General features: G+C 47.2%; 1 protein-coding gene across 3 annotated transcripts in view; it reads right to left on the bottom strand.

The window, feature by feature from the left end:
• Positions 1 to 5922: 5922 nt before the first annotated feature.
• The window catches only part of LOC149347545 (uncharacterized), a 54029-nt gene continuing 48508 nt past the window's right edge, over positions 5923 to 11443 (bottom strand). For all 3 annotated transcript variants that reach the window (XM_089587192.1, XM_089587190.1, XM_089587191.1), the window contains exon 2: positions 5923 to 10994. In XM_089587192.1, the coding sequence (XP_089443318.1) occupies positions 10402 to 10989 (588 nt within the window). In that variant the 5' untranslated portion in view covers positions 10990 to 10994 and the 3' untranslated portion in view covers positions 5923 to 10401. The remainder of the gene's footprint in view (positions 10995 to 11443) is intronic.

Raw genomic sequence — 11443 nt, 5'->3', positions numbered from 1 at the left:
ACGAAAACAAATTATATTTTTTCATTTTATTTCTTTATTAAATGCTAATACCAAAGCGCTTTTAGATACTTTTGCTGACATGTCGTTTGTAGAAGCTGCGATCCTGTGATCCTATCCCCGGGTGTCCTAGCAGACGACGGCGCAGACGACGCTGTTGACGGAATGCAATTTCGATTGACGGCAGCGAAAATCCCTTAAATGCGACAAAAAAGGCAAAGAAACGCACCGTATCGCAAACTGGTCCATATCAAGGATATGTTCGACGCGAGCGGTAGGGCAAAGAGCAGCTGCGATGCATTACTCAACGCGACACTGGCATGCTCGACGGAGATCTACATGAAACAGAGCTTAAATGTGACCCGTACAAGCGGATTACTGTGATATCAACTGCGTTACGGAACTACGACGATACTTGCTTCACACTTTAGCTTATATGCAACAGCGGTCCGCACTCGCCGCATCCTGTTCGAGTGTACTTTCACTAGCAAGAGCCCACATGCATGGAAGCCGACAGAAGTAACTGTCTTTTCGAGTTCAGATTGTTCCGAGAAATACGAGCAGCTTACTTTAGCACGTACTCGAATTCAAGTTCTCAGCCTGTGTGTCACGTACGGTGACGATGGCGTCGAGGACGAGCTTAAGAATCGCCTTAACGTGGCCGCAACGCAGCCGGTATCCCAAGCATTCGTGCGCTAATTGTTGTTCACCTGTACTGCGAACGTGCGCTCAGTCGCAGGCCAGCCGCTAGCTGCTCGATTTACCAGCCTTGCGAGTACAATTCGCAAGTTTCTGACCCAATCTGTGAGCGAGCCGAGCTTTCAGCAATGACGCTGCTCGCGAGCGCGCCGCGCGACGAGCTTCGGCCTGCTCCCTGGCTGCCGTATTCGTAGCTAAGCCTAGGAGGTTTCACTTCGATGCCAGAGCTGAGAGCGCTTCGAAACTGGCTAGCGCTGAGGTGCTACTCTTTGCATTGTAAGTATACGTTTTATTGTGAACTATGTCTCGTAGTGAAATAAAGATATGCTCGGGTCGACCCGAACGGTGATGATGGCGTCGAGGACGAGCTTAAGAATCGCCGCAACGCAGCCGATATTCCATGCATACATGTGTGCTAAATTTGTTCACCTGTGCTGCAAACGTGGGCATAAAGGCTCGCTCAATCGCAGGCCAGTCGCTGCTCGATTTTCCAGCCTTGCGTGCGCGATTCGCAAGCTACGGAGCGAATCATTGAGCGAGCCGAGCTTTCGGCAACGACGCCGCCCGCGGTCGCGCCGGGCGACGAACTGTGCGCTGCTCGCTGGCTGCCCTTGTCGTCGCTAAACCTAGCCGATTTCACATAGATGCTGTAGCTGAATGCGCTTCGAAACTGGCCAGCACTTAGGTGCTACCCTCGGCGCCGTTTTACTCTGAACCCCGCGTCATAGGGAAATAAATATATGCTCGGTTTCCGCGACCCCTTCAGGAGCGGAGCTATAGCAGAGGCCAGGCGAACTCCAGAGCAGCAGCAAAGCGGCTATGGGAGGAAATTTGTATGGCTGTTATCGCTTCTACCAACAACTCGACATTGGCTAATGATACTCTATCCCAGAGCTTTGGTCGTGAACAAACAATACCAGTGCATTTTTCTGACGCCGGCAGCCGGCATCCAGGCTGGCAGGCCGGCCCCGAGAAGCTAACGCGCCCTTACGATTGTATGGCCGTGGCGCACATCAAAACCGCCACGATATTCTCCTCTTCGGTCAGGTTGTAGCAGCACACTGCTAATAACGAGGAACCAGACCACTTTAAAAGACCGAGCGCGAGGGCGCAGGAGCCAGCTGGGCCAAAGCGCGTGACTGACGTCATTCCCGAGACCTCATTTCACGTGAGAATCAAACGAGCAGGCGACCCGCAGGTCACCCTTGTAGGTGTGAGGAACGGTGTCGTGGAGCTGCTGCCTGGTCGCAAGCGACTGCTGGTCGCATGCCCTTTGCTACTTGCAAGTGTGAATGGGCATTCAATGCCCGTTTGCAGTAGCGAGTCCCTTAGTTCACGTAGTTCACGTATACGTATGTATACGTAGTTCACGTATACGTATATAGTAAGTGCTTCCGCGAAAATACAGTTAAACGCAAGTTTGAAGGAATGCATGGCGAGCGCTCTTAGCAAAATGAACAACGCGTCCTCGCTGTAGATTATTCTTTGCGGCATAAGAAAATAATACGAGTTGCTTGCTACGATGAGCAATGATATCTATTGTGCAGCCTGTGGAGCCGCATGAACTTTATCATTTGTTTGTTAATTCCTTTGGCGGAGGAGTAAAACAAGCACTGAACTCCCTTGGGGTATGCAGGAGTGGAAATGCCATTTTACTCTTTTGTCAAGAGGAGTGAACAGGACCTTTCACTCTTTCTCGTTTGTAGAGAGAGTAGATTGAGATCTGCAGGAGTAGCGAGGCTCTTTTACTCTTAATGGAGGAGTAGCAGTTCTTAGAGTGTTCATGGTTCTTTCTTTTAAGCTTTCTTGCCTTTGGTCAGCTCCAGCTTCATTACCATAGCCAGCGTATCACATTAATTTGGCTCTCAGTCATGACGTCACAAGTCCGAACCACCAGTGATGTGAGGGGAGAAGACTGAAGCAGGAAAAGGGGTCGTTACAAAATACCGGCCCCGAGGTATATATTTCTCAGTTTCTCTATCTGCTTGACGGCTGCGAAATCTCACTCGCATAGGTCCAAACTTTCGACCGATCATCAAGCATTGAGGTCTCGAAACATGGGACATGTAGTGAGTTTCACCGCGGGCATAAATTAAAGAGCTTTTGCTGGTGCTTCGAGAGATACCCGTGAGAAACCAGAACCAAATAGAGGTCACGTGTTCTAGCTCGTGTTGCAAAACAGCGCAGCGCAATAAAGAAAATTAAAAAAAAAAGAAAAGTTGCTGAAGTCATGTGCTAGATCCTTCACGTGAAGCCTGATTCGTAGCGTAGATATAAATATGTGGCGAGCATTGTCAATAGTCAACTCACGTGTTTTCGGTGGCAATCGAAATAGGGAGTGCAATATGACTTCCCACGTGAGTTCTCTTGCACGTAGATAAGTGTTGACGCCAAAATGTACATCGCGATGATTTGATCTTAATGCATTTGTCTCATCGATAGCTAGAACATAGGGTACAAGTGGTTCCATTTTCGTTCTCTTTTCATTGTGTTTATGTTTACTTGAATCGGTTTTTACTCTGTATAATACGCTGTTCCTGTCACGGCACATGATCGAATGGAGCAGTGATGCAGCGATATAGTGCAATATATTTTTGTTCTGGGCTGTCTAAGTAATGATCATGATAATGGGGGCGGTCATCGCGCCGCAAAGTCTTCGAGGTTTCTGTTACGTGAAAAAAAAAAACACCCATGTCCAATATTCTCGGACAAAAATTTTGAATATTAAAAACTTGTAAGATACTGCTATGGGAATATTGAAGGTAACGGACCATTCCTCTGATGTGTACCAAAATCTTTCTTTTAACGCGTTTTTGTCGATCGCATTGAGCGGTTAAAACTGCCATAAAAAACCAGTGGAGAACGTTTTTGTGGATAGCAAAAACGCTAATAGAAAAAAAGAAATTCACGACTGCCCTCGGGTGGTCGGTGAATATATTGAACGTTGTACTAAAATTTACTTTACATAAAAAAATTTGTTCATAGACTGTTTCCTGCTCAAAAATGCTTTTGTGCAGAATTGTTGGGTAGGCGAAGTCGCTTCTCCGTGTACTTCCTTTTGTTCCTAAGGTGAAATATTGATATTTATTCATAAACTTCAACCTCTTTCGTACCCAACAATTCTGAAAAAAAAAAACCAGTTTTCAAACGGGAAATAGTTTATGAGCTCAAATTTTCCGTATACTGTAAGATTTCACTATAACAATCATGTCAGTGCCCGTTAAAGAACCCCAGGTGGTCGAAATTTCCGGAGACCTTCACTACGGCGTCTCTCATAGCCTGAGTCGCTTTGGCACGTTAAACCCCATAAGCCAAACCAAACCAAACCAACTATAACAATCGATATATCCGCAGACCTACCGTCGGCAGGCTTGAATTATATTGGTACCAAAGCCATGCTGTCGTCACAAGCGTTCCCCATTGGTTTTTTATGGCGGTTATAACTGGTCGATGTTAGCGACGGAAACACTATAAAGGAACTATTTTGCAACATATCTGAAGAATGAATCATTACCTTCAATATTTCTGTACCACTACGTTACAGTTTTCCGATATTCAAATTTATTTCTCCAAGTATGTTAGACATGCGTGCATAAATCGCCGACTGTTCCGAATGTTTGTTTAGAACAAAACAATATGAACCCGAAGCGTACAGCCACCGGACAAGGAAAAATCAATCTACGTGCGCAAGCAGTGGATTCACGAATAGTTTGTTTCGCAATAGGGGATATTCAAAATTCCGCAAGTGCGCTTTCCCGCATAACAATGTTGTCCCTAACAAGATGGCTGACCATGTGTTTCCAGCTGAAACAAAGCAAGAAAGACTGGTTTTTTGTTTGATTTTTCCAAAATATGTTTCTTACCTTCTATCCACACCTTTAGCGCCTGTCCTGTAGCCCACGTAGTTCATTTATAGCGAAGTCGGCCATCTTGTTTGGGGCAACATTGTTATGTGGGAAAGCGCACTTGCAGAATTTTGAATATCCCCTATTATGTCCTATTGGACATAACTGAGTACTCTTTTTTGCGCATGCGCAGAAGCCGCACATAAATGCAAACACACTTTACTTTTTTATTTTATTCTTGAGGAAGTTTTAATAATAATTCGATCACAACAAGGTGAATCTGGTTTGCGCATTTTTGTGCATGTTTTTGTACAAGATAACGCTCCTGTTGTAATTTTCTCTGACAGATAGCACATTGTTTTCGTACTTCTTTCTGTCCTGCTGTTTTTTTATTGCTTTTTATGTCATTCATGCATACCAATTAAACACCAGAGTACTTAGATTAGTAGGCAAGAAAAAAAAAGGCGCCCCCGTCTTTCTACCACTGTAGAAATGCTTCCAAGAGGAATGGCGTCATCGCATTCGGCTAGGGTTGTCCAAAAGCGTGAATTCACTTGTAAGAATACATTTCTCGAAGCAAACCTTCTACGTGTGCTTCGCTAATGTCTCTATGCGAACGCGAAGCATTTGCTTGCAAAAACATTATCCAGGCAGGGAAAATTTTTTCAATAAATTAACATGCCCACAATTGAAAAATTGCGAGGACACTTTGGCCACTAAAGTGTTCAGAGGCGAAAGCCGAGCACACTATGCCGTGACGACTTCTGGTGGATGTGACGTCACACCGTTCCCGTGGCTATATCGATACCCAAATTTTACTTTCGGGGATATTAAGTGTTAATTACGCTTAATTGCACATTTTCCCGTCTAATTTGACACAAATCTGACGTCGTTTTTCCGACCATTCTGTGACAATTTTCACTATGCAGTCGCGACTTCCGGTGGATGTGACGTCACACCGTTCCCGTGGCTATATCGACGTCCGCGCTATTTCGAAGCAATTTGGACATTTTTGCCTATGATTAATTAACTAACTAATCTACAGTCATAAAACTTGGCTTTTGTGTTCACTTTTTCTTCCTCTATCTGAAGCGACCATTGGTTTTCTTCTATCTCTTTTAGTTCCCGAGTTAACGCGAGTTAAACGCTGCCAAAGGTGTGACATCCTCCGCTAACGGATGACGGTATGAGCCATTAAAGGCTTTCGCCCTAACAGATAGGAAGCATTTTTTGACAATATCACATAGATAGTGTGCCTCTTCTTTCTCTAGGAAATTTCCAGAATGTATATGCTTCTGGAATGCACTGAGCACCCCTCTCCACTCGTCACCTCGAGAGGGCGCTGCAGTAGTAAAAACACACGAAAACGATAAACAACACGGCCAACGGGAAATACGTTTATTTAGCTCCGAGAAACAACTCGCGATAGAAAAGCTGCGGTTGCGAGCGTTTTGTTCTTGTTTATAAAATAAACAACGCAAGCTACAAGCCGCTTTATACAGTATAATGTCATTTAAAACGACGAAGAAAATCGACCGCACCGTGGCGTGCCGGCTGGTCAAGTTCGTTTACAAAAAAGCGCAGCTCGAACACGAACTTTCGTGGCAGAAATAAGAGAAGCCAGCCTTAATGCGGTTGCGCTCTTACTGATTCCATTCAGCAAAGCAACTCGGCCATGGAACTCTGGTGCACCGTTGGGACATAGCGGTTCAACTGTAAAAGTATTTCCATATCAGACACGCATATGTTGCTCAACAAGTTTTCAGTGGTGCACTTGCTCTCAGACAGGAAATCACGAATGTAAAAGAACAAGGAAAGTAAAAAAAAACGATACAGCGAAGGGACGGACCTTGCAGACTCAGATGTGATGCCCATCCGGATGGCTTTCGGTAAGGGAAGGAACACAAGCTGCACGCAAACCCTGTCACGGAAAGCAGGCAATACGACAGATCGGTATTGGTTGTGCGTACGAAAACGGCTATCTTTTAGTTTTGTTACTTCTTTTTTGAAAGTTTGAAAGTCGGTGGAACGCCACCTGACAACCTTGTTGAGTTAGGTACTGCTGCATTGAAGGACATATGTTTCGAAATGCAAGTGTGCAGTTTTTGATTAAGATTCTCGTACATCTACGCCGTTGTGCTGGCACTGACTGCCACGAGAACACGAAATACATTCACTCCCAAAGGTGGCAAACAGTTACGCAAGAGATTGAAATATTTTTTGCTATTTAGAGTGCTCAATAGGCCGGTACATGTGTGCGGTATCTGGCACTGATGTCATAATAGAATCGCCTGCCTTAAAACTTCCTTAGACGTCCACTGGACGTTGCATGGACATCCTCTGGACGTTTTAACGTCCACAGGATATCCAAGGAAGCTTCAGTGCCCATTGGCATGTTTCGAAATGCAAGTGCAGTTTTTGAGGAATATTCTCGTACATCTACTCCATTGCACTGGCACTGTTACGAGAACAGGCATTTACTGCAAAAAAGCGACATATAGTTACGCAAGGTCCTGACAATAAATATTTTGCGCTATTTCGAATACTTAATACATTGGTACATATGTGCGGTATCTGACACTAATGCCATGACAGAATTGCCTTCCACCGAATGATTAAGCTTGACTGATGTGCCGAAACATCATATCGCAGGTTTTAGCATCAGTCTCGGATTGCCTCGGCGCCATAACCGCTGTTTTACCTTGACTAGTGCAAATGACCACTCAGCAGGTACCCTCAAGATCACTTCCGCATATAACCAGTCCTAGAGCTAAAAATAATGTGTTTTTAGCGTCAGCAAAATTAGTCTTACCAGAAAATGTAACACGGGAGAATATGCACGACAGCGCTCGTTACAAAGTGTGGCAGTTAATGACGTAAGTGCACCAACTGTGGAACGTTATAATTAGTTACTGCGCTCCGACAAACCAGAATACTATGACAAGTCGCCGTTCGAAACTAATGGTTGAAGAATTGCGGCAGATGCCAATGCGAGCTATCGGCAGTTGACTTACACGACTTATGCGAGTATAGTGGCATAAATGTTTGCTTTTATTAGTTTCTCCGGTAAATGAATATGGCAGGCTGTTCTGGACGCATTACCTGCGCTGTTCTTTGCAAAGACTTAAGATTTGGTCCTTAGAAGGCACATTAGAAACTACTAGACCCGTAGTCACGGGCGCTCTACGACTAGCATTCAGTGCCATAATCAACAGAAAGTTCTAGCGCCATGGTTAAGGTAAAATTTAAGACAGCACTGAAACGTTCAAGAGTAAAGTTTAAGCCACTGAAATTACCTAGCTCATTTTTAGGACACCGGAAAGTTCATAGAGGGAGTAACTTTTTAGACACAGTGTATAACGGCGTGAAACTGCGTACGCACAGTCGTGAGAATTCTCGCTGCCGCCTTGCGTTGCAAAAGTGTGGAAAAATAGCTGGCGTTGTACATTTAGTCAAAGTTGAACAACGTGCATGATTGCTCCGCGTACGTTAGGACTACTATCACTCGCAATGATTCGCCGAACTGTTTGCGCCACCTCACATTTCGGACATGACTGCTGTACAATAAATATACAAAACGACGAAACGTGTTCACAAATGACTGGCCGTAATGCCCACTGGAACAAGATACAAGAAAGTAGCATCAGCGACAAGAAAGACACGGCAAAAAAGCGACTATCAAAGCCACATCGACGTCGCTATCTTCTACAGCTCACCAAGAGTGCTCTTTTTGATCCCAGGGTATACAGCGCGGCGACTCACGGGCATCGAAAATTGGTCGCACACGTCGCTTCCTCGAAGGACACTTCTTCGAGGATGCAGGTGTAATCCCATGACGCGCTTCCAATGAACGAGGAAGTGTCTCTCGCGCACAAACGAGTCACAATTCCGTGTCTCCGTATCCACCCCAAACACCTCACAGTCTGCATGGGATTGCAACGGATCTTGGTTGTTTCCAGTTAGAGGTAGTTTTCGGCGAATACGGGCAATGCAAGGACGATGCTCGGTGACGTGCCCAAACTGGAGATGTCGCTGTCACAAAGCGTTCATTCAGGGTGGTGGTCACGATTCGGTGATTCACAAGCGTCCACAATGTGATGATATGGCTGGGGTAAGCGCTTTCTTGTCGTTGCAGTGATGCGCCTCGGTTGCTAGTGATGTTCAGCTCAAAACAACGCATGGCGCTACCATCTTCTGTGGTCACGCAGGCTTTTTTTTTCCTTGCCGGTGACCTTTGAATTGCGCGTACACATGACTGACGATTATGTTGCCATGAATTCACTTAACAATAGATTAAGTTCGGTACTGTCCTGCTGCATCCAATTACGTCGTTTCTCTAGCCTGGCTTAGAGACTTAGCCATACAGTTTCTCCTGTGTTATCCCCAGCGAAAACAAAAGCACAGCCACGTTTTGCCTAAGGTTTTATCTGTGCTTTTGTTCGTTTTAAATCTTAAACTCATTGAAAAAAAAAAAGTCACGTAGACATCTATATGGTGCCTACAAAACGTTTCAACCAACTCGAGGCTCTATAACCTCTACAACATTGCATCGGAGTTTCCTCTGTTTTTAGCGAAACGTAAGTTAATCTCGGTGTGTGCTTGCCGATGACGCTGAAAATCAGTCGTAAGCATGCAGGAATAGGGCTTGCAATAACTGCGTTAAAAATATACCAGTATGATGCTGCAGCTGACGCCACACTTTGACGTATGATACATGCTGGATTTGTACGGTCTGTGCTATATCATCGGTGTCATAGGGTTCACGTGGTTGGGGGAAAGCGGAATGATCTCAACTGCGCGCATTCCGTCAATAACCAGTGCGATTAACCCTCCTACCCTGGCCGGGGCGAGGGAATTCACTTGTCAAGTTTCAATCTCGCCATATACGCACAGCCCCGTCTTAAGACCCGAACCTTGCACGAACGCATGCAAGGAATCCTCCTGTCTTGACTAGGGCGTGTGCCGTCTGCAACGTGCACAGGCCGCTCCTGTGTCCAAGCACACACCTCATTGGTTGATTGACTTTATGGTATGTTTCACGTTATAGCGCCTTGTCATTATCTAGCAGCATTAAGCGCTTATCAGTATCACTTCATTAAACTTTCACATCCCTTTTCGCTAGAAATTCGTAACTGTGCAGAATGCATTCAGGTGTTCATAAAGTTCGACACCTCATGGTAGTATCAAGACGCAACAGCTCTGTGACCCGCTCGATTTAACTGGCGCACTTAGTCTGCCCTCCCTGTTCAAGTTCTTGCGACATGGAGGGCTCAGAATACGAAGAATTAATCGTAGCGGACAACGATACACATAAACATCGTTCTCCTGGAAGTGTATACCGTTCGTACACATACGGAGCTTCCATATAGGGAGAGGACTGTAATCAGTGCTCCATAAACCGGAGTAACAGTCTTCATTCACTGTATATATCCACATCTGGCGTTGTCTTCTTCCATCGAGACATAGGGAAGTCTAGGTCAGTGAGGAGTGGGCAGGACGTCCTCTGGATCTATCACCAACGCTGCATCTCCGTCAACCCTTTCATTCAGCTGCATTCTATTTACACTCTGCGTTAAGATGTGCGCGCACAAGCCACAACGCCCACGATCCACAAGGACAAGCATCGGCGAACCATACGATGCACTCTGCTTCTTTGGCGACTGCGGAAGCCTTCACCCGGTGGATAAGAAGGCACAGGACGTACAGAACCTTCAGCTTCAAGATGAGTTCACGGCACTACCGCTTACAACGTCGCTTTGCACCCATCCCTCAGAAACGTCAGCACAGATTTCGTACTCGTATCCACTCTCTCGAAGAGGGTATGAACCACACGCGTGAGTCATCACCACCACCTTCGCTGCTAAGTATCCACGGCACTTTCTTCGACTTGCAATGGCTCCACAAGTCTCTGAGGGTCCAGGAGGAGGGAGTTCGTGGCATTGCTCGCCGTTGAAGTTCCCGCACCGCCGGTGGCGACAGCGTTCTTCCGCTTGCTGGGCGTGGTCGCGTCGTCCACGTTAGTGTCCTTGGTCGCCTTTCCCGCGGCCTTGTGCAGGGCCCTCTCCAGGAGCGTCTCCTTGGAGTCGGACTGCTGGAAGCGCTGCGCGCGCCGGCACTTGATGATGGTCTCCACCGAGAGCAGCAGCACTAGGAAGCCCATGACGATGCATGTGGGTCCGGCGACGATGCAGGGAGCCTTCCAGGGCCCTCCCCGCAGCAGGACCCCGACGGTGGTGAGCGCGACGCCCAGCGCGGCCAGCGCCAGGCCGCAGCCCACGATGCAGAGCACGGTTCCCCTGGTGGCGGCCAGGCGTCGCCGGTCCTGCAGGTCCCGCTGCAGGGCGCGCCGCTTCATCTCGTATTCGAGTGCATTGGCCTCCTGCTCGCGCCGCATGGCCTGCTCCTGCAGGTCCAGCTCCCGCTTGCGGCTGATCATCCACGACAGCATGTTGCCTGCGACGACACCAAAGGGGGAACTCGACTGAGTCGGGGACCGACCTCGCGGTTTTGGGGAAGGTGAGCAGACCTACTGTGAACAGTACCCAATAAGGTATTAAGAGATTTCCACTAAAAGGACCTATATGCAGGGCCAGATGAAAGTAAAGATTAAGCGGGTTGGTGCTGAGCGTCGATCTTTCGATGTCGACTTTCAGAGTGGTCGCATTGCGCCTCCCTGTGTCCCAGGGTCCGAGAGACCCACAGTCCCGGGGTCCCAGGGTCCCAGGGTCCCAGGGTCCCAGGGTCCCAGGGTCCCAGGGTCCCAGGGTCCCAGGGTCCCAGGGTCTCAGGGTCTCAGGGTCCCAGGGTCCCAGGGTCTAGGATCCAACCCAAGAGCCCAGGATCTAAGGGTCCCAGTGTCCCAGGGTTTCAGGTCCCTAGGTTCTAGTCATGACTCCGACGCA

The sequence above is a fragment of the Amblyomma mixtum genome, chromosome 4, assembly GCF_055824585.1.
Source record: "Amblyomma mixtum isolate Tamu chromosome 4, ASM5582458v1, whole genome shotgun sequence".
Taxonomy (NCBI): Eukaryota; Metazoa; Arthropoda; class Arachnida; order Ixodida; family Ixodidae; genus Amblyomma; species Amblyomma mixtum.
Note: the sequence above shows the minus strand (reverse complement) of the source record. Positions and strands in the feature narration are given on the sequence as shown.